At 44.3% G+C, this 23,475-nt stretch overlaps 1 protein-coding gene across 4 annotated transcripts in view; it reads left to right on the top strand.

The window, feature by feature from the left end:
• The window catches only part of Wdtc1 (WD and tetratricopeptide repeats 1), a 176,328-nt gene that overhangs the window by 148,787 nt on the left and 4,066 nt on the right, over window positions 1-23,475 (top strand). For 3 of the 4 annotated variants that reach the window (XM_076860972.2, XM_076860970.2, XM_076860969.2), the window contains 11 exons: window positions 6,196-6,242; window positions 6,584-6,695; window positions 9,814-10,001; window positions 12,778-12,960; window positions 13,792-13,886; window positions 14,233-14,348; window positions 15,847-15,922; window positions 16,506-16,614; window positions 18,285-18,458; window positions 21,489-21,724; window positions 23,225-23,411. In XM_076860972.2, coding sequence (XP_076717087.1) covers window positions 6,657-6,695; window positions 9,814-10,001; window positions 12,778-12,960; window positions 13,792-13,886; window positions 14,233-14,348; window positions 15,847-15,922; window positions 16,506-16,614; window positions 18,285-18,458; window positions 21,489-21,724; window positions 23,225-23,411 — 1,403 coding nt within the window. In that variant the 5' untranslated portion in view covers window positions 6,196-6,242; window positions 6,584-6,656. The remainder of the gene's footprint in view (window positions 1-6,195; window positions 6,243-6,583; window positions 6,696-9,813; window positions 10,002-12,777; window positions 12,961-13,791; window positions 13,887-14,232; window positions 14,349-15,846; window positions 15,923-16,505; window positions 16,615-18,284; window positions 18,459-21,488; window positions 21,725-23,224; window positions 23,412-23,475) is intronic. The other variant, XM_077109963.1, reaches the window with a different exon arrangement.

Genomic DNA, 23,475 nt, shown 5'->3' with positions numbered 1-23,475 from the left:
TTGGAGAGATGAATATAGCAGCAAGTAAGTCCAACACAGTTCTTGTTCTCTTGAAGCTCATTGTCATGGCCTACAGCACTCCTTTAAATTGTGGTTTCCACTTACTTCCCTGAGCCCATTTTGTTCATCTTACTTGTCCCTTTCATCACTATGCTCTGGCCACTTTGGTTTTCATTCTATTTCTATAGCAAAACAAGCTTCTTTCTACCTTTGTGTTTGTTCTTCCTTACATGTGGAATTATTTGCCTTGAGATCTTTTTGTACCTCACTCCTTATCAACATTCAGATTTCTTAAGTATCACTTCCTCAGAGAGGCTGTCCCTGACTACAGTACATCTAGAGCATGTCCTGACCACCATGTTTTATGTTCTTCGTAGCACTCACTGCTCTCTGACTCCTGTTTATTTTTCCTCTCCCCACCCCACTGGAGTTTTCTGCCTTATTTACCACAGTAGCCTTTGCATGTATAAGATGCCTAGTACATAGTAGTTCTCAGATACTGTTCAGGAATTGAATAACTAAAGAGAACTTGCAGAGATAGACAGAAGATGCAGGCTCAATATAAGAAAAAACTTTCTAGTGTGAATTATTGTTGTTGCCTTGCCTCACTATACTTATGAATATTTGGAATTTTAGCTATATATATTCAAGTTGAAATATATTGTAAATCACTCCATTTCAAGACTTCTAGAAGTAGTAATGTAAATGTATAACACTAAGGGAGAGGTGAATAGATATGGTTTAATCTTTTTATAAAATATTTTTTAGTTGTTGATGGACATTTATTTTATTTGCTTCTTTATATGTGGTGTTAGAATTCGAACCCAGTGCCTCACACATATGAGGCAAGAGCTCTACTGCTGGTCTACAATTCCAGCCCCATGGTTTAATCTTTAACATGGACATTCTATAACCATTGGTAGTGATGCATAGGAGGAGAAAGCTAATGTTATAGGTTGGGACGTGAGGGGGAGAAAACAAAATATCATCAGCTCCATGGAGATACAGGAGGTATGTTGGTCTGACTCAGTCGTGTTTCCCTGAGCCAGTACAATGCTAGCATATAGCAAGCATTTAAGTTTTAAGAGAGAAAGTCCTAAATAAAAAATAGGCAATGTGACATTATGGTTAAAAGCCAAGCTCTGGAATCCCTTGTCAGACAAGAGCTCACATTCTAGATATGCCAGGTTCATTAAACTTTTTCTTTATCTGAAACATGAGGATAGTAGCAGTATTTCCCTCATAAGGTAGTTGTAAAGCATGTATAAAGGGCACAGTGGAAGTGGTGAGGCAGTATATTTAGCTGCTACTGCTAAAATCTTTCTTTTTCTCTTTCATTATTGAGGTATGATTTACCTAAAATAAAATGCATTGATTTCAAGCATTTGGATGAATTTTGACAATTGTGTGACTACCACACTCAAGATTAAAAAAAAAAAAAAAATATGCTTCTGTCACCTGAGAACATTCCCTGTGCCCTTTTTCTTTTTTCTTTTTTTAAATTGTCTTTGTCACAATATCTTTATTTTATTTTTATTTTATTTATTTATTTTTATGTATTGCTGAGGATCAAACCCAGGGCCTCGCACCTGCTAGGCAAGTGCTCTACCGCTGAGCCACAATCCCAGCCCTTGGTACCCCTTTTCAATCACCTTCCTATCTCAAAGCAACTACTTTCTGGCTTCTGTCTCCATGGATTAGTTTTGCCTATTCTTGTACTTTGTGTAAATGCAATTTTATAGTCTGTAGTCTTTTATATCTGGCTTCTTTTGCTGTGTTTTTGTTTTACTCATGTCACATGTTATCTATGTTCATTGCTTTTTATTGCTGAGTAGCATTTCACTGTATGGATATACCATAGTTTGTGTATCCATTGTTCTGTTGTTGTTGGGTTATTTCCAGGTTGGAGCTTTTAAAAATAAAGCATCTACAAATATCCTCATACTAGTCTTTGTATGGACAGATGTTTTCATTTCTCTCAAGTAAATATCTGCAGTGGACTTGCTGAGTCACAGGGTAGATATAAGCTTAGCTTATAAGACATTGCCAAACATTTCTCTAAGGCTATAAGGCAATGGTAGCAGTAAGATTTTTTTTTTTTTGGCAGGGGAGGCTGTCTCAAAAAATAAAAAAAGGGCTGAAGACGCAGCTCAGTGGTAGCGCACCTCTGGGTTCAATCCCCAGTATGGACCAAAAATTTAAAAATTTAAAAAAAAAAAAGTTTTGTTTTGTTTTGTTTTGGTCACCCCTCACCCACTTTTTTCTTTGTGGTGCGGGGGATTAAACCCAGGGCTTTAGCTGGGTCCACCTGTAATTCCAGCAGCTTGGGAGGCTGAGACAAGACGATCATAAGTTCAAAGTCAGCCTAGGAACTTAGCAAGGCCCTAAGCAAATTAGTAAGACCCTGTCTCTAAATAAAATATATGAAGGGCTGGTGATATGGCTCAGTGGTTAAGTGCCCCTGACTTCAATCCCCAGTTTCAAAAAATAAAAATAAATAAACCCAGGGCTTTGTGTACACAGCCCCTCCCTTTATTTTTGTCATTCACTGTTAAACTCTGGTATGTCCTAAGCACATTTTCTTCTATTCTTCACTGCAAATATAGATTGTATACCTGTGGCCAAGTCAGCTATTTATCAAACCCAAGATAACTCCTCTTAAACACTTTGTTCTTTGAAGAATAGGTTCCAAAATGTGTCTTCTAATTTGTAAAGGCCTTTAATAATATTTTTTACTGTAGTTACTTTGTATTTTTGTAATGGTTTGAAATTTTTTCCTATACTTATTCCAGTTTACCTGCCTGTGAGCTTTTTAAGCATATAAAGAAGAATCCTAAGTATCATATTTAATATGTCTACTATAGACCCTATCTTCTGCACTTTGGATGGTCTACTAATTTGAAGACAAATATAGTCATTCTGTTTTTTAGTTGGTGTTTTTGTTTGTTGGTTTGGTCTGGTTTGGGTTTGGTTTTTTTGGTACCAGAAATTTTTTTATTTTGAGACAGGGTTTCACTAAGTTGCTTGGAGCTTCACTAAGTTGCTGAGGCCACCTTGAACTTGCAATCTTCCTGCCTTGGCCTCCTGAATCACTGGGATTACAGATGTGTGCTACCATACCCAGTTCTCAAATATAATCCTTCTGGAAGCATTAATACATTTCTCATTACCTGAGGGCCTGAACTCCTCAGTTAAAATCTGCCATGTGTCTGTTAGTCGTATTACCTTCTGCAGGCTTCCTAACCTCTCTGAGCATTGCTTTTCTTATTCCTGATATGAGTAATGAGAATGGTCTCTTAAATGAGGTAATGGATGTAGAGTAGGTGTTAGTTTCATGTTGCTGCCATACAAACTTAGGAACAATACAAGTTCATGATTTTACAGTTCTATAGATAAAAAGTCTGATATAGATCCCACCAACGGGTTGGCAGCGCTTTGTTTTTTCTGCAGGTTGTAGAATATAATTCATTTTCTTGCTATTCCCAGCTTCTAGAGAATGCCTGCATTTCTTGGCTCCTGGCTCCCTTCCTCTAACTTCAAAGTCAGCAACAGTGGGTACAGTCCCTTTCACACCTCTTTTTCTCTAGTTCTCTGCAGCCAGGAAAGCTTCTCTGATTTCAAGGATTCGTGTGATTAGATTGGGCTCACCTATGTAATTCATTGTAACCTCTCCTGTCTCAAGGCCCTTAATAACTGCCTCTGTGGCACAGCAGATAATGCACTGGACTTTCAGCCAAATCTGCAGTGGCCATTTTTTGAGATAGCCCCCCCTGCCAAAAAAATTTTTAAAAAGCCCTTAACTTTAATCACATCTACAAAGTCTCTTTTACCACCTAAAATTACATATTCATAGGTTTTAGAGAATTAGGATGTGAACACCTGCAGGGGGCCATTATTCTGCTTGCCATGAATAGTTTAGCACTATACATAGCTCTTTGTAAACCCTCAGTAAGTGGCAGTCATTCAAGGCCCTTGGTGCTCTGTGAGATTTCAAGGTAAAGCTGTGACCCCTGGCACAAGTAATTTACAGTCAGGTGAGTAAATGAAAGAGCTAAGGACAGAAATAATTCTGACCCAGAAAGAGTGACCAGTGATTTGACCAGAGTGTCATGGGAAGGCTAAAGGCCTCAGATCAGCAAGTGATCTGGCAAGTTTAAGCAGAGATGTGTCCGTCATGTGCACAAGTGAAGAACCTGTGAGGAAATGGGTTTCAACCCAGATGAGAGTATTTATAGGACAAAGAGCAAGGGAAGGAGAAGGCAAAGGAATAAGCTTTTTTTTTTGACCAGGCAGTTGGGAGATTAGACTTGACCATATCTCTCAATTTTTTCCACTAGCCCACTAACTGGACTCATTTGGTTAGTTAGGCAACAGATACATGCCAGGCACTGTGCCTGGCCTTGGGGATTCAGTAAACATAGTCCACAAAGTTTGCTTTCTCAGGGCTGGTGGAAGAAAACAACCACATCACCACAGAGCCATAACACAGTATGACATTAGGAGCCCTTAGGAACATACTTTCTCCCTCTAAAAGACGGGGAAGAAACTACCTATAAACAGAGACTTAAAGAATGAGTTGGTTAAGATGCTTTGGGTCACAAATGACAGCCCAGCTCAAATCACTTGTAAGAAGTATGAACCAGGGGGCTGGGGTTGTGGCTCAGTGGCAAAGTGCTTGCCTTGCATGTGTGCGGCCCTGGGTTCAATCCTAAGCACCACATAAAAATAAATAAATAAAATGAAGGTATAAAAAAGAAAAAAAGAAGAATGAACTGATTGACTCACTTATTTACTGGAAGGGCAGGAGTAGGTTGGTGCCAGGCTTGGTTACTCTTATTGGTCTCACTCCAATATTTTAGGATCCCTTGGCTAAGCTTCCCCTGCATATTTATTTCACTCTCAAGCTAACTTCCCTCATGATGGCAAAATGTGTGCATAGTTCCAGGTGTCATGTCTATATCCCTAGGATTCAAAGGAAGAAAGACATCTTTTCCATAGACTGTCACCCCAAAATGAAAAAAAAAAAAACACCATTTGCAGAGGCTCCTTCCCAGTACCTGTTCCCCATTGCATCTGATAGGGGTCACAGGTTCATTTCAGAGCCAATCCCTATGGCAAGTGTCTGCCACGTCCTATTTGGTTTAGGCCTAAATCCCTGAACCCATTACTGTGGCAAGAACAATGAGTTTGTGCTTCCTGAAATATATATATCTGATTTGAGGCAGGGAGATAATTACGAAATGTAAATCAGGGTGCTATTAGGAAAGAGGGAAGGTGAAGAAACAGAAATGTAGGAATGCCTAGTGACTTCTCTCCCACCATGTGAGACTTAGTCTGTTCTCTGTACCTTCTGCTTATTCATGGATACTCTGTCTTCATAACCCTAACCTTGCCATTATTTCTCCCTGTGCATGCTTTCAACTTCAGCATCTCTCTGCATTTCTCAATTCAAATCCCAAAGATAAAAACTCTAGCCCAGTTTACTTTACTGCACCAGGCTTCAAAAGTTCTGAGATTGGTATACTGTCATGTCTAGTATCCAAATAGTACCTCGCTTGTAGTACATACTTGATAAATATAAGTAAACAAATGAAAGATTATTCTTCTAGTTATTTGGCTGCCTTTGTGTCAGATGCTCCTCTGAGCAAATTTTCTTGGCTGAGGGGCTGTCCCTTGGAGGGACCATTGGCATACCCTTCTAGTTGTAGAAGCAGAAATATTTTGGATCTCACTTCTACTACTTACTACTATCTGAACTTCCGTTGACTTTTCTACAAAATGGGATCAGTGAAACCTGCCTTTCGTAGCTCAGAGGTGCCCAGTGACAAGTGAGATTATAAATATGAAAGTACTTTATGTACTGTAGTATGCCAAGCAGTTTAATCAATTCTGGCCACCCACATTCACTCTCAAGCTAACTTCCCTCAGGATGATAAAATGTGTTCAGCATGAAGTCAAAGCCCATCATTCTGTGGAAAACACTGAAGATGGGAAGACCAGTTTATGCTCGGGGCGTAGCTCAGGGATAGAGCACTTGCCTAGGATGTCTGAGGTCTTGGTTCAATCCCCAGTATTTAAAAAAAAAAAAAATGAAACAAAACAAAAAGAAAGGCAAGTTTTTCTGCTTAGTTCTACTTCTCCCCAGGAGGATCTCTAACTGGCTCTCTTTTTGTCCCTTGCCATTTGCCTCCCCAGGGTCACTCAGGATGTGTCAACTGTCTGGAGTGGAATGAGAAAGGAGAGTAAGTATGAGCTAGAGAGTTCTGAAGGAGGCGTGAAGAAGCTGAGAGAAGGGGCTTCCTTCTTTTGAGTGAATCTAAGTAAAAAAAAGCTTCTCTCTTCTTATGTTTAGGCCATAACTTTTAATACAGTTAAACTATCAATCCCAGTTAGATGGAAGGGTGGGTGACGATCCAAACCCTGGTTGTTGTTTTTTTGTTGTTGTTTTTTTTTACTAGTCAGTGTATTCAAGGATAATGGGAAACTTCTAGTTCTTTGGGTCCCAACTTCTATCAACTGGGAATGTGGGGACGGGGAGCCTGGGAACTTGAGAAGAAGTCAAAGCCCATCATTCTGCTTGCAGCTTGCTGGCCTCTGGTTCCGATGACCAGCACACGATTGTGTGGGACCCGCTACACCACAAGAAGCTGCTCTCCATGCATACAGGACACACTGCAAATATCTTCTCTGTCAAGGTGAGCAGGACGAGCCAAAGAGCAAGTGATGGTGTGACTGGGCTGTGGGCATGGTCATGTTGGCATGTGTATGTCTCATGTACCCTCTGGGGTCACGGACCCTCCCCATGGTCTGAGCCTTTGATAGTGATGCCTGAAGCTTCATCCCTTTTCCATGCCCTTCTTTGTCTTTTAGAGCCAAGAAGCCAACTCGAGATGGACTTATAATTATGTGAGCGTTGAGGGTGGGGGGGATGATTCTGAGCTTGAACAATTTTTTTAAAAGAGGAATTTATAATTGATAGTACAGTTCAATTAAATAATTGATTTTTTTTTTTTTTTAAAGAGGCTGGGTGTGTCTACAATCCTGGCCACTTGGGAGGCTGATTCAGAAGGATTGCACATTTACAGCCAACTTGGGCAACTTAGTGAAACCCTCTCCCAAAGTAAAATTTTTAAAAAGCCTGGGAATGTAGTTCAGTGGCAGAGCAATTGCCTAACCAGCTCAAGGCCCTGGGTTCAGTCCCCAACACACACACCTACAAAAAAAAGAATGAGCAGATACCCAAAGAGAAAGTAAATCAAAGAATTCAACACCTACCTATTTCCCAAATAACTGAACCATAACAGATTTAAAAGCTCAAAATATATCTTAAACTTTGCCTCTTTCCCAAGCTCTGATCCTCATCTCCTGTTCCAGAGTCCAGTTCCATATTTCTGTGATTTTTAGAGACATAACAATGACAGTTCATCTCTTAGATGACCAACAGAGATTGCTTTCTGCCCCTGCAAAGTTTTAGTCTGTATATTCAGACTTGGGGATGGGGACCTGAGCCACCAGTTTTGCATCATGGAGCATAAAATGTCGAGTTATTAATATACCCTCGTGGTAAGACCTTGGACAACTCACTTACACATAGCCCATCAGCCTCCTCTTCTGTTTAAAAAGAAAGAAAGTGTAGAAAAGGATTCTGTCTTCAGGTAGTCAAAATACTAGGTGTATTTACAGTATTTCAACAATGCCCTCCCCCTAGTGGCAACTATGGTGTATGATGTGTAGTTGCAGGCCTAGGCCCATGACCATGGCCATGGCTTTCCTGTTTATTTCTGTTGTGTGTGGAGTATATGCTATTTCTAGACAGGATTAAAAACTACTGATTGTCCCTAAAGATGATTGAATTCTGTCTGTTTCATCTATCCCAGTCTAATGTGCCAGTGGAGAAGAATATATGGAAAAAATGGATGTTGCTCTTCCATAAACGTTTAAAGCCAAAGGGAATTGCAGCTATTTAAATGCAGAGTGATGCCCCTCACACAGTACCACCACTCGGCCTTAGTGTGGGTTGGGAAGAACTTTTCAGTTCAAAAACAAAAAACTAAAAGTTGGGTATGGTGGACATGTCTGTAATCCCAGCTACTTGGGAAGTTAGAGGATCACAAAGTCCCGACAGCCTGAGCAACTTAATGAAACCCTGTTTCAAAATTTAAAAATTTAAAAAAGGTCTGAGATGCAGCTCAATAGCAGAGCACTTGCCTAGCATGTTTGAGGCCTTGGATTCAATCCCCAGTACTGAAAAAAAAAAAAAAAAAAATTCAGGGCTGGGCTTACAAGCTGGTATAGAGTGCTTGCCTCACATGCACAAGGCCCTGAGTTGAATTCCCAGTACCACCCAGTACCACAAAAAAAAAATTAGTCTTTTGAACTCAAAAGAAGTTAGATGACTCTAAGTAACCCAAAGTTAGGTAATAGAACTGCCTGCTTTTATTCCCCTTATTTGAAGCAGTATTTGTAACTCTTATGATCTTGCCAGATGTCATCTAGAGTATGGTATTCTCGGCTTCATCATGATAGTGGGACTCTCATTTTGTTTTTTTGATTGTTTGTTTGGATGCTGGGGATCAAACTTATGGTCTCACACTGGGTGTGGCCCACACCTGTAATCCCATGCCTGTAATCTCCAGAGGCTGAGACAGGGGAATTGTGAGTTCAAAGCCAGCCTCAACAACGGCAAGGTACTAAACAACTCAGTGAGTCAGTAGGGCTGGGGATGTGGCTCAGTGGTTGAATGCCTCTGAGTTCAATCCCTTATACCAAAAAAAAAAAAACAAACCTTATGGCCTCATGTATGCTAGGCAAGCACTATTCTACTGCACTACACCCCAACCCCAGAAGTCTCATTCTTAGCTACATAGAGATGGATTTCTTGGTAGTCAGCCCTTTCCCAAGGTCTTACATTTGAACCATTTTCACCGTTTGTTACTATAAGGAGTGATGCTCTGAGCATTTCCGCACATGTCCCTTTTTCTTCTTGGATTACTTCTTAGAAGTGAAAGTTTGGGGTCAAAAGGTAAGAATAGCTTTTTATCTTTGTTACCTATTGCCAGATTATTCTCCAGAAACAGTTGAACCAATTTAAAACACCTGCTACCTTAAAATTCCCTGAAAGTTATTTTCTCTTTAGGACTAATTTATTACTTAATTTCTAGGTTATTAAATAGTCGTGGGCTGGGGGGTGTAGCTCAATGGTAGAGCACCATGCTTAGCATGCATCATCATTATTAATCAATCAATGAATAAGGCAGTATGGTATGTGGATTTGGTCTTGCTACATGTTAGGTACTGAAACTCAATTTTTAAACTTATTTACTAGGTACTGGGGTTGAAACCAGAACCTCACATATGCTAAGTATGTGCTCTACAACTGAGATACATCCCAACCCCCAAATCCTATTTGAATGAGCTCTTTTAAACATCAGTAAGATAAAATTGCTGCCTAGTACATGGTAAATTTTTAGAAAAAAAAAATTTTTATTATTATTTACTGTTACTTGGGGAAAAGTCAAAGGAAAAGCATTCCTCAAGTAGTTAAATTTGGCATAGGTCATAACCACTCTGGCAAAATTAAAGTGTGTATCTTGATTTTGACCTTTACGCCTATTGATTGCTAACTGATATCTAAAATGTGTGTGTGTGTGCGCACACACACACGTGCACTTATATGTGAATTGTCTTGGATGAGATCATTTTCTTGTCTTATACGGAGAAGGAAAGGGCATACTGACATCCTGGCTCATCTCCTTTAGTGGCCGGCTCTATCACTACCACCTGCCAATCTCTTCTTCAATCTCTCCTGAGCAGTTCCTGCCTCATGCTGGGGACCGCATCTTGATCACAGGAGCAGCTGACTCCAAGGTGCATGTCCATGACCTGACAGTAAAGGAGACTATCCACATGTTTGGAGATCACACAAACCGGGTGAAGCGCATCGCCACAGCACCCATGTGGCCCAACACGTTCTGGAGTGCTGCTGAGGATGGGCTTATCCGGTAAGGGTCTGGGCATGTGGCTCCCCTGCTCCCAGGGCGTGGTGACTCCCCATTCTATCTGCTTACAGTACATCCTCCCATAGGCCTGGTTCCTTCTTCCAACAGAAGTCCAGTTGCCTTTTTCTGCCCAGAGTAGTTGTCTGTGTACAAATTCAATTGGGAACATTTGCTTACCCCACCTTCGCCATGCTCCATCTCTGTCCTCCCTCTACCAACTTTAGGTCCACTGACCTTCTCCCACAACCTCAAATGTCCAGATCTCTGCCATCTCTGGGTGTTCACACTTGCTATTTCCTATCCCTGGATTCTCTGTCCACAGTTCTTTCCATGTCTGACTCTGTCACCAAAGGAAATCAGTTTGAGTCACCTCTTTAGAAATACTTGTCTAGGGGTTGGGGTTGTGGCTCAATGGTAGGGTACTCACCTAGCATGTGTGAGGCACAGTATTTGATCGTCAGCACCACACAAAAATAAATAAAATAAAGGTATTCTATTCATCTACAACTAACAAAATTAATTATGTTATTACTTTAATAACGTAAATTACGTTATCCTGTGTCATAATCCTAATTGCATCCTCTATAACTATAATCACCATCTGTAGTTACTTTATTTTTTAAATTTTTTTTTAGTTGTAGTTTAGTTTTTTTTAGTTGTAGTTTTATTTTATTTTATTTTATTTATTTATTTTTATTTATATGGAGAAGGAAAGGGCATACTGACATTTGGGTGCTGAGGATTGAACTCAGTGCCTCATAAGTGCTAGGCAAGCGCTCTGCCACTGAGCCACAACCCCAACCCTTACTTTGTTTTTTGCTTGTTGGTTTACATTTTTGTCTGTGTCTGCACTTGAGTAGTAAACTCTCTTAGAGCAACTCCATGTCTGTGTTATTCTTATTGTGTCCCTAGAATGTGCCTGGCACATAAAGGCACTTGACACATTTCTCTTGAACAATTTTGTCATTGAACATATTTCTGGGACAGGGAGAACCAGGAGAAATTGGAAAATACTATCCCCTTTTCTAGTGCCCTGTATTGTTACACATGTGCCTCCACTTCCTTCATTTCCTTCAGCCTGAAATAGCATTGCTATCCCTTTTTTTTTTTTTCCGTGTGTGTGTCGGGGGGGCGGGGGGGGGTACTAAGGATTGAACCCAGGGCCTCCTGCATGCCAGGCATGCACTATACCAATGAGCTACACCTGCAGAAGTCCCACTTCCAAACTTTTGTGAGATTGGGTCTCATTGTCCAACTCCTAAGCTCAAGTGATCCTCCCATCTCAGCCTCTCAAGTAGCTGGGACTACAAGTACACACTGCAGCACTCAGCTATTATTGCCATTCTTTAACCCCTTTCTCCAGATGCATGTTTTCTGGCATGGTTTCCTATCTCCCCAACCGGCTTTAATCTACCTCCGTTGAGTTCCTATAGGACTTTGTCTCTCTTCCCTTTTACAGAAAAGAAGTCTCTAAGTCATGTGTAAGCTATAACACAGTAGCTGTGAGCAGGCCAGAACTGGAGTGAAGTCAGAACTGGAGTGAAATCCTACCTCTCACCCAGTGTTTGACTGGAGAAGATTACTTTACCTCCGAACCTCAGTTCCCTTAAATGTAAAATGGGAATAATCACAGTATTAATTATTTGTTCCTTTGTTCATCTGAACATTAAAATTGAAATAGCACATGTAAAATTTTGTATGGTACTTAGGAAGCATTTGATTGGTGGCATGTGCACTTGTTCAAACTGACTGCCCAGGCTGTGCCAGGGATGCTGAGCATCTTGGGCATGGGGTAGAATCCTAGGGATAGAGGCATAGTCACAGTCAGCAGGTGAGCTTATTCTGGGCCTTCTAGAATAGGAGGGATTTGAATGATCCAGGAAAGTCTGAGTGGCTTCCCAGCACAAGTCGAGTTTGTGAAGGCAGGGATAAAAGTGACATGTACAGGACAGAGGGTTCTTAGTTGTAATTGACCCACATTTTGAAAAAAATGTGGAGTTTGGTAAAGGCAAACTCAAAGTATTGAGGAATCGCTACAGTTTTGGGGACAGAGGTAGGAGAGTGGTATAAAACTGTTTTGGGAAGAACATTCTGGTAAGTATGACTTAAGAAAGGCCAACAGCAAAGAGATTGTTGCAGATGTTTAGGCAAAAGGAAGGTGAACATGTGGGTGATGTCCCTCCCAGCTCTCTGAAGGTAACTGTATTATAAGCAAAAAAAGTTCCCCAAGCTGGAGCAGTAGGATTTTGCTGTAGCAGGTGTTGGCATTTCCTTTACCACGTGGATGGGATCGTTCTTCTAGGTAGCTCTTAGATGATATCCAGATTTTTTCTCTCTCTTTCTTTTTCTTTTCCCCCTTCATCTATATCTTCCTTTGTTTCTTGAAAGAAACTAGATTAGGAAGGAGCAGAGCAGAATAGTCTAAATCCAGCCTTGGCAAGTCAGCCCTGTTCCACACCTAGGGACAATACTAAACACAAAGCATGTTTTCACTAAGCATTGTAATCAGCAGTAGTATAATAGTATCCATAATACATCTGTAAAATAAGTACAGTAGTATCTACCCTAAGGGGTTACACTAGGATGAAAAAGAATGTGTGAGAAAGCTACTACAGGGGCATGGCACACAGTGGGCACTAGGAAGTGGGAGAGAGGTTTTGACATTCTGATAATTTACATATGGGTCTAAAGCCCCTCCAAATCCTTGACTAACAAGGACTCTGCTTCTTGCCTGCCTACTACACAAGGACCCCATCCCTAACTTTGTCCTCTCTCACAGCCAGTATGACCTTCGGGAGAACAGCAAACACTCGGAGGTGCTGATTGACCTGACAGAGTACTGTGGCCAGCTGGTGGAGGCCAAGTGCCTCACAGTCAATCCCCAGGACAACAACTGCCTGGCTGTAGGGGCCAGTGGGCCCTTCGTGAGGCTCTACGACATTCGCATGATCCATAACCATAGGTATGGTTCACTCAGCCTCCTGAGGCAAGACCCTGGGAACTGGCCACCCCTTTCCTTCATTTCCACGCCCTCTTCATTTTTAAGTGTTGTCATTGTTTGTTTGTTTTTTAATCTTGTGATTTAAAAATATTAAAATATGCTTGTTTGGGAAAATGTGAAAAGTTTAACAAAGAAATTACCCAAAATCTCATGGCCTGAGAGAAATCACTATATAGATTTTCTCCTGGTTATCTTACCATGATTGTGTTTGTACAGTTAGTTTTATACACGTAATTTCTTTCTGCATGTATTTTATTCTATTTAAAATAAATAAATAAAGAGGAATATACTGAGCACCCCCACCCTCACAACAACCCCCAAACTAAATGGCTTCTGCAGCCTTGGCTTTCCATGATTTTGGGACAAGTGCAGCAATGCCTGGCCTGCTTTATTTTCATTCATGAGTGTGGGTGACCACTGATGTTCCTCCCACACTACAAAGCTTGGAGTGGGCCTTGAGCCTTAGATTCCATGTCTGTAAAATGGGGGAAATGAAGTGGCCATGAGAATCCACAGAGTTTTCAGGACCTCCTTGGCAAAACACTATAGTGTCTGTGTCCATATCTGTCTAGTAGCTGGACTTTGGAGTCACTTAGGTAAGGAAGAAAGGTGCCTCCTTTATTTCTTAGGGACCTAAACTTAGGCATCCTCTAACGGGGGTCTGGTCTATCCAGCCAGGGCCAGTGCCTGAGTTTCTTATTGTTTTTTGGTTGGTTTGTTTTTTATTTAGGGGGTATGTGTTTGTTTGTTATTTTTTAGAGTTTTAGCCTATTTTATTTTTCTTCCCACCAGAAAGAGCATGAAGCAGAGCCCATCAGCAGGTGTACACACCTTCTGTGACCGGCAGAAGCCCCTTCCAGATGGTGCAGCCCAGTATTATGTAGCAGGTAGGACTCAGCCAGCTCTGGCACCAAACTCTTGACTGGATGCTTACTTACCTTCCATTCTGGTCAAGAATAAGGGCTTTAGAGTCAGACATATCTTTAATCCTGACTCTAATGCTAAACTTCATCAAATTATTTACCTTTAATGAGTTTCTTTTCTGTAAACTGGGGTTGTAATCTAGGAGATAAAGTAGCTGGCCCAGTGTTGATCATCGGGCTCAACACTTGTGGCTGCTTCTATGATGAAGTTGAGTGCTAAAGTTTTCAATTTGGCTGTCTTCACACAATCTCCTGCCCCTTCGAGGGGGACTGAGAACCTCACTCTAGAATGACAGGGCTCTTTTTCCAGGTCACCTGCCAGTGAAGCTGCCTGACTATAACAACCGTCTGAGAGTGCTGGTTGCCACCTATGTGACCTTCAGCCCCAATGGCACAGAGCTGCTAGTCAACATGGGAGGTGAACAGGTAGGTTCAGCTGCCTCATGTGACTGCCCATAACCATACCATATGCAGTAGACCAGGCCTGTGTACCGTACCTCCACTGCCATGAGGTAGATAGACGTAATAGCTTCGTTATAAATTACATTACTGTGAAAGGTGGGAGTGACAGACATTATAAGGATGCTGAGAGAGATATAATAGGCTGGTCTTCTGCCTCAGCCTCTTGAGTCATTGGGATTACAGCTGTGTATCACTTCACCTGGCTTTTTATTTTTTAATGAACTAGATAGATATATGATAGTATGAGACTTTAGTTAAAAAATACAGGCTTTGAAATTGAAAGATCTATCTTCAGTGATGGCCTACTGTCTTCAAGCTGTGTTTTGTGACTTTGAGCAAGTCCATTCACTTTTCTGAGCCTCAGTTTTCCTCATCTGCTGTTTTCTTAGGAGAAGATCCATGGGTCTCAGAGCACACAGCCAAGATGTGGTTTAGGACCAGTTTTGAGAATGTTCTTTGATAATAGCTTGCTAAATCTTCTGTTTGTGTGCTCTCAGGATATTTAGTAAGCCTTGCATAAATTTGTTTTTATTCTACTGAGCACTCATTGTGGACTAGAGTTATGATAAAAATAGGGAACCTAGCATGCATGAAGCCCTGGGTTGGATCCCCAGAATCAAAATAATAATATAGGGGAGGCAAATGCAAATATGATCCATCCTCGGGATGACAGGAGACAAGGCAGGAAATGGTGATGACATTACAAGGCAAGGCATAAAATATATATAAAAGAAATGGGCTGGAGAATGGGTGAGCACCTGACTTCAGAATAGTCCTCTGGCTTCACAAAGCTAAGTATTATCTGGCCTGAAGGTGGCATAAGGGTAAGTGGGGAGACTGTCTAGTAGAGTGCTTCAGAGCCAGACGGACATAGGTTTGAGTCCTGGCTGTGCCATGTTCTGCTTTTCTGATCCTGAATAAATTTTGAATTTTGAGCCTATATTTCTTCATTTGCAAAAGGGGTGATAATAATAGTATTTCTGCATGTGGTAGTTTCTAGGATGAAATGAGTCAATATAAAAAAAAAACACTTAGAGTTCTAGAACAAAATAAGCTTCAATAAGTGTTAATAACAGATAATATTTACCTACTGAGAGAAGTAACTAGCAGTGTTACTTTAAGCAAGTTGCTTCTCCTTTCTGCAGCCTCGGTTTTCCTATGTGTTAAAGTCATTTAGCTTTGTGATCTCTGAGTACTTTTCCAATTTAAACATGTTATTCTAATTAAGGACAGTATTTCACTTAGAGCTTTGGGTAGATCAAATGGCCCTTCCCAAGGACCTGAAGGAAATAGGAATATTTTCCTGCCTGAAGTTCACTTCCTGGGCTAGCTCTATAGCTCTGTGCTCAGCACTCAGTGTATACTGAAGCCTTGGTTCTTGAGAACCCCCATAGCCTTGTGAGTAGTTCAACCACATCCATGCCTCATAGCCTCCATATCTTTTCTTGACCCTCAACTTTAGGTCTATTTGTTTGACTTGACTTACAAGCAGCGGCCATACACCTTCCTCTTGCCTAGAAAATGCCACTCCTCAGGGGGTAAGTCCTTCCTAGGGTATCTGTGCTGAAATGGGGTGGGGAGCTTGAGTACCAGCTACCTCTGCTGAGAAGCCTGCCCGTTATTCTGAACTGTAGCTACAGTACTCCAAAAGCAGCAGATCTCTGAAATGATCCTGTCCTTATAGGAAGAAGGAAGATAACAACAGTAGGTCAGAGATCTGTCCCAGGGCTTTGCATCATAGCCCTTTTCATTTCCCTCTGAAACAGATTGTTCCCGCAGTTCCTCTCTTGCGGACCTGAAGTAGTTGCCCTTCCCTTTCTCATGCTGGCTTATTAACTCTTTCTGGGTCCTATAGTTGATATAGGCACCTCCTTACCCCTCATTTCCCCGCCGCCCCAGCCCAGCTAAGGGAAATGACATGTTGAAGCTGTGTCCCTTGCCAGCCAGCAGAGGGCATACAGGCTTTTCTTTACGTCTTTGCTGCTGGTCTGTCCAAACTTGGAGGAATAGTCAGTCCCACAGTGGAACCATCAGACCCTGTGTTGGAAGCTGAAGGGCTGTGGAGAAGAAACGAGGGCCTCATCCTGAGTTGTCATTGTTACTTTCTCCCCATCCTGCCAGAAGTCCAGAACGGCAAGATGTCTACCAATGGTGTGTCCAACGGCGTGTCTAATGGCCTGCACCTTCACAGCAACGGCTTCCGACTGCCAGAAAGTAGGGGGCATATCAGGTGAGGCCAGCTGACCCATTCAGTCCTCCAAGCCTCAGTTACGCTCTATGAACTTGAGGGAAGGACATGTCCTATAAACCTTCCCCCTGACCTGCACCTAGGCATGCATCCCAGAGGGTAGAGACTGGGGCAGAGAGCTTCTTGGAGGGTGGCTGGTGGTCCAAGGCCTCTCCTACCTAGTAGGATACCAGTCATGCTTAGACTGAAGCTCTAGTCCCTTGACAGTAGCTGGGATCAGGGCCCAGAGGCTAGTTGCCTCTTAGTACTAAGGTATCTCCAAATAGAGATTCCAAACAGATGATCCTCTCTCACTGTATTATTCCCTACCCTAGAGTATATCCTGCCTCTATTCTGTGCCAGGTCTTGTGCTGGCTTAGGTACATAGGCGTTCAAATTTTCTATCTATTCAGATAAACAATTGTCCATAGAGAGATTCATATGAGGAACTTGGGTGACCATGAGGTTCAGCTTAGCAGGGAGGCAGGTAGTGTCAACTACTATCATGCCCAAGAGTTTGATTAAGAATTGTGTTAATGGGGGCTGGGGCTGTAGCTCAGTGGTAGAACACTTGCATCACATGTGTGAGGCACTGGGTTCAATCCTCAACACCAAATAAAATAAATAAATACATAAAAAAAGATATTGTGTCCATTTACAACTAAAAAGTTAAAAAAAAAAAAAAAGAATTGCCTTAATGGGCTGGGGTTGTGGCTCAGTGATAGAGTGCTTACCTGGCATGTATGAAGCACTGGGTTCAATTCTCAGCACTGCATACAAATAAGTGAATAAAATGCAGGTCTATAAACAACTAAAAATAAGTGTTAAAAAAATTAAAAGAATTGCCTTAAGCCGGGCATGGTGATACAAGCCTGTAATCCCAACAGCTCGGAAGGCTGAGACAACCTCAGCAATTTAGCCAGGCCCTAAGCTACTGTCTCTAAATAAAATACAGAAAAGGACTGAGGATGTGGCTGAGTGGTTAAGTGCCTTTGAGTTCAATCCCCAGTAACCCTCCCCTGCAAAAAAAGTATTGCCTTAAGCTGGGCCAGGCACAGTGGGGCATGCCTATAATTCCAGCTACTGAGGAGGCTGAGGCAGGAGGATTGCAAATTGTATACCAGCCTCAGCAATTTAACCAGACCCTATGCAACTTATTGAGACTGTCTCAAAATTTAAAAATTTGTAAAAAGGACTGGGGGTGTGGCTCAGTGGCTAAGCACCCCTGGGTTCAATCACCAGTACCGGAAAAAGCCAGGTGCAGTGGTGCACCCTGTAATCCCAGCAACTCGGGAAGTTTGAGGCCCATCTGGGCAATTTAGCGAGATTCTGTTTCAAAATAAAAATTGAAAAGGGCTGGGGATGTAGCTCAGTGATAGAGGGTCCCTGGGTTTTATCCCTAGTACTGCAAAAGAACTGCCTTAAGGCTGTTTAGGATGGCTTCATTCCTGCCCCTCTTCTTTTTCAATGACTCACAGCATTGGAATTGTGCCTATTTCCTCTCACGTTAATAGATATTAACCCAGGTCAGGATAAGAGTGGCCCTGTCTTCTAGATGGTAGTGCAGATCCCAGGGGCTGAGAAAACTTGCCTGACCCTCAGACAGTGCTGCAGACCTTTGGAGGGCTGCTCTGACCTTTGACTTGTCTGACTTGGCTCTGCTTCCCTTATAGCCCCCAGGTGGAGCTGCCCCCATATCTGGAGCGTGTGAAGCAGCAAGCCAATGAGGCTTTTGCCTGCCAGCAGTGGACCCAGGCCATTCAGCTTTACAGCAAGGCTGTGCAGAGGGCCCCTCATAATGCCATGCTCTATGGAAACCGAGCTGCTGCCTACATGAAGCGCAAGTGGTAAGTGGGCCTGCAGAGGGGACCTGGACCACAAGGCAGCAGGCCTGATGGAGCCAAATTGCCAAGGCTTCCAGGGAGGGAAACTGCTACCTGGGCCAAGGCCTCTCCTCCTGACCTCCAGACTGACCGTAGACAGGTGCACCAAGTCTGAAGTCCCAAACACCAAGGAAGCTCACAGCTAAGTGAACAAATTCACAAGTAGTTTCAACATGATGCTTTGTTATAAAGTTCTGTGGCCACTGACGAAGTAGGAGTTGAGAGAATGATAAATCCCAACTATTGGAGAATTGAGCCTTGAATTGGACTTTCAAATAGCAGTGGAATCTTGCTAGGTGAAAATGAGGATTAGATGAATTCACTTGATATCATCTGAAGTGGTTCTGCAGCTCCTTACCCCTGGGGCTTGCTTCTGTATTTTTAGACCCACTAGACCAAGCACAAACAAGATTCCAGAGATCTGGGGCCAGCTGTGGATCATGGCTGGGGTATAGTGGTTGGTTTAACGATATGGTGGTTCATATCTTGAGGAAACCATCAGGCCCCCAGCCCTTCTGCCTGCAGCACCAGCAGGCAAGCAGACAGGCAGACCCCCATCCCCCAGCCAAGGCCAGAACTGGAGATGGATAGAGCTGGGCCCACAGCCATTTCTGCTTCGTCTGGCATACGTCGGCTCTGCCCAGACAGACAGGCCAGCTGGTGTGCCATCGTCTGGCTGAAACTAGGCAGGCCTGGGGAAGCTTAAGAAACCCACCCAAGTCAGCAGGATGTTAGTGGGGGTGGGGAAGATGCAACCCCTACACGCTCAGGCATCGAGAATTTTTCTAGGGCTCGGGTGGACTCTTTTGAAGTTATCCTGAGGTGTGTCACCTCTCTGTTCCAACAGTTGGGTATAACTCAGCATCAAACCTACATTCTTGCTAAGAGAAGTTAGTAATGTCCTCATCTTGTTCTCTGAGGTTCTACTATGTGCTAGGTACATAAAGTTATTTCCTTCTGCACCCCTGTGCCTCCAAAGACCCCAGCCTCTGGGCAGGGAATAAAGTTCCAGGTATAGTTCAGTGTTGAAGGGGCAGAAAGCAGTTAAGTCTCGTAAATGGTCAGGTAAAGTGTTGTGGTCATTTTAGCTGGGAATCAGTGAAGTACCAGAAAGACATGGTGTTTTGGGCTGGGGGTGTAGCCCAGTTGGTGGGGCTTGCCAAGCATGAATGAGGTCCTGGGCTCCATCCCCAGCACACACACACACACACACACAAAAAAAAAAAAACAGACCTGGTACCTGTGTGGGCTCGAAGCATGGACAGGCTTAGACAAGGAGATGAAGGGGAGGAAGGTACCATAGGGAAGGACATTCCAGGGAGATTAAATGGTGTGAACAAAGGTGTGGGGGTGGGGGACTGACTGAAGAGCTTACTTCAGAATAGCACATCCATTTGGCTGGAGCAGAGGGTTCTGGAAGGGACTGGCAGGAGATGAGTCTGTGAGGTAGCCTGGGGCCGGCCTGGGAAGGGCTTGGAATGCAGAGCAGTGGCGTTTGGCCTCAGTTCAGTGCATGATGGGCAGCTACTACAGAGTTTTGTGCAGGAGAGGGATGCTCAGAGGGCCGTCCTTTCAGGGAGATTGATCTGGCAGTGGGACTAGGATGGGTGAGCCCTGGGGCCAGCATCTCTCTCCCCCATCCCCACATGCCTGTCAGTGACCCCTATAATGTCACATTCTGTCCCAGGCCAGTCTCCCCAGGGCTACCATCTGCTCTAGATGCAGACCACCCTCTGGTTCCTGGCTTGTCTCCGGTCTGGTTCTCCCCAGGAGCTTGGAGGGGCACTTGCAGACAGTAATTGGTTTCCAAACAGCGCCTGCTCCTTCGTCATAGCCATTGGTTCTGACGCAAGCCATGCTATAAAGCAGCTCTGTCTCCTGCCTTCACACTGCTGAGCTGCTGGTTCCTGGTCTGAGGGTTGCTATTCCAAGGACTGGTGCTACCTCTGGAGTGCTGTAGGGAGAGAAGGATCAGAAGGAACAATTCAGTGCCAGGCCTGCTTTGGCCGTGCAGGAGAGCTATGAGCTGTGCCCTTGGTGGAGGGGCCATCAGCTCTAGGGAGTGTTGCTTACTGCTTCAGTAGACCAACCCCATCCCAGCAGCAAGTGGAAAAGAAAATATGCTTCCAGTGGGGAATTGGCTCTTGTGACCTGTCTCGTTCTCCAGATGAGAGACAAGGATATGTTACTGGGGTCCAGGGCAGCAGGCTTCCTATATTCTGGCTTAGGGTGGGAGAAGGAGGGGCTTTTCCTTTTACCTCCGCCTACTGACTCCCCCCTCTAAAGAAAGTCTCCCACTTCCCTTCATCCATACTTTAGGTTGGAGAAGTGAGTGGGGACAATTTGGAGCTCCTGGCGTGCTCAGCCCCCTCGCCATCAGCTTCCAGAGAGCTGACTGTGCCAGACAGTCAGGCCCCATCCTCCAGCCCTAGGAGGTAGAGGCCACAGCTGCTGCAGATCAGTCAGCCAGGACAGAAGGGGGTCTGGATGAGGGCTGCTGCCTGCTGGTCGACCCTGAGTCCCCAGCCTGGCACTTCTGGCTTCCCCCCGACCACAGAACTGTCCTTGGGGGCCCCCTGCCTTGGACAAGGCTTTGAAGGCCAGCAGGGGGACTTGAGGAGGTGGATGAAGGAAGAGAGAAGGAGGGCTTGGGGAGCCTGAGGTGGGCAGGATGCCAGGCCTTCTGCTGCAGAGCTGCGGGTGCCTGGGGGGGGGAGAAGCAGTACGCAGTTGCAGTCTGTTCTCAGCAGAGGGCAGCCTAACACCGTTTTTTGCTACCTTACCAACTCCTCAGGGTTCCTAATTTGCTCCTTCACATACTCCATCTCCCAGGGAGGAAGACCTGGGCTGGATTCTCTTCCCTCCCAACTCCCCTCATCTTCATGTCTATCAGAGGTGGGCTGGGGTGGCCACAGGAAGCAGAGGAGACGAGTAGGATGACCCCTTGCTTGCTACATGACATCACCTCCAAGCCACATTCCCCTGCCTTCCCAGGGACGGTGACCACTATGATGCCCTAAGGGACTGCCTCAAGGCCATATCCCTAAACCCATGCCACCTGAAGGCACACTTCCGCCTGGCCCGCTGCCTCTTTGAGCTCAAGTATGTGGCTGAGGCCCTGGAGTGCCTAGACGACTTCAAAGGGAAGTTCCCGGAGCAGGCCCACAGCAGCGCTTGTGATGCTCTGGGCCGTGACATCACAGCTGCCCTCTTCTCCAAAAATGATGGCGGTGAGTGGGCACCAAGGAGGGGTGGCTGTCACTCACCTGTTTGAGGGGCTGCATGACCTTTTGGAGAGAATATGTTTCTGGGATTGGAAAGGCCTGAACTCAGGTGCTGATTCAGAAACCATGTGACCTTGAAACAGTCTCTCCCTCTGAGACTCACTTTCCTCACCTGAAGAGGGGAAATGTTAGCACCTCCCATTGAGAGTTTCTGTAGAGGATTTTCTCTAGCGCGTTCAAAGCACCTGGCATAGGAGGGAGCTGAACCCAGTCAGGCCATGTGGTCTCCAGCTGGGCCTTCCCACCTGCTCACAGACAGGGCCTTGGCAGCCTCCCTGGGCTGAGAGAGAGGGGCAGGAGCTGGTCATTGCCTTTGTTCCAGTCTGTGCAAATGCAGCAGAGACCACAGCACAGAGCAACAGAAATGCCTCGTTCCCACCTCAGCTCTACCAGGTGGTAACTTATGTGGCTGTGGGTACAGCACAGCCTCTGAACCACTGCCTCACCTGGACAAAGGGCTCATGAAGCCCTGCCCAGCTCACCTCACTAGATAGCTAGCTTGGAGAGTGGGCTGGGCATGATGGTGTGGTCTATGAACATGGAAGGTGAGCTCACTGTAGGCAAAAACAGAACCTCGCTCTTCTCCTTTGCAATTTATTTAACCATGGGATTGTTTTATTTGTTTAATGAAGTTATCAGACAACTGCCATGTGCCAGGCACTATTCTGAGCCCTGGGAATACAGCTATGACCATGTCCATTGAGATTTCAGTGTTGGTGGAGTTTGTTCATAAAGAAACCAAGCACTGAAAGAGAGTCACAAAGAATGAAAAGTACCTGGGGGCCATGAATGGTGTGAGTGTATGGGGGAGAGTTTGATGGCAATCTGGGGTTCTTCGGGAACACACATTTAAGCCAAGATCTGAGGATTCAGAGGATACAGGTGTCTGGGAGGTACAGAGTCCTTTTCATGGGCATAGTACATACAAAGGCCCCAGAGAAGGTGGAAATGATGCACCTTTAGGAAACTGAGAAAACCAGTGTGATTTTACCTGTCAACCAATCAGTGCTGCAGTTCGAATCCATAAAAACTTGTTTTGCAGAGTACACAAGCTTGATCCTTACCACCTTAAGCGTTATAAGTCTTTGTGAAAGTCACCTGAGCTTTTTACTAGTGCCCCCCCCCACCCTACTCTGCCTTTCTTCTCCATAGAAACATTCTGTGAGCCCATGCATCTTCAGAGCTTCTAGGCCTTTATTCCTTTGCTCAGGGAACTGAATCAGGACTCTCCTGGCTTCAGAGATCCCCTCTTAAACATCCTCAAAAGATGGCAGGATCCAAAGATACATCTTTCTCACAACCCTTTCCCAGTTCTCCAGAGTAATGGTGGAGGCAGATAACCCTAAATTGACAGTACTTGAGCTGAATACTGGGCCATGGGTGGGAAAAAGGCGTCGGAAGGTGGGAAGGACAGTACTCTTACCTTTGCTTGCTCTCTTTCCCCAGAAGAGAAGAAGGGAGCTGGTGGTGGTGGTGGTGGTGGTGGTCCAGTCCGCCTCCGAAGTACAAGCCGCAAAGACTCCATCTCAGAAGATGAGATGGTCCTACGGGAACGAAGCTATGACTATCAGTTCCGCTACTGTGGCCACTGCAACACCACAACAGATATCAAGGAGGCCAATTTCTTTGGCAGGTCCGAGGCCCTGAACAGGAGGAGGGCATAGCCCAGTTGGCCATAGGAGCGGGGGTGGGATGGC

Source organism: Callospermophilus lateralis, chromosome 7 (assembly GCF_048772815.1).
Source record: "Callospermophilus lateralis isolate mCalLat2 chromosome 7, mCalLat2.hap1, whole genome shotgun sequence".
Taxonomy (NCBI): Eukaryota; Metazoa; Chordata; class Mammalia; order Rodentia; family Sciuridae; genus Callospermophilus; species Callospermophilus lateralis.
The sequence above is the reverse complement of the archived record's forward strand: the minus strand, read 5'-3'. Positions and strand labels throughout refer to the sequence as shown.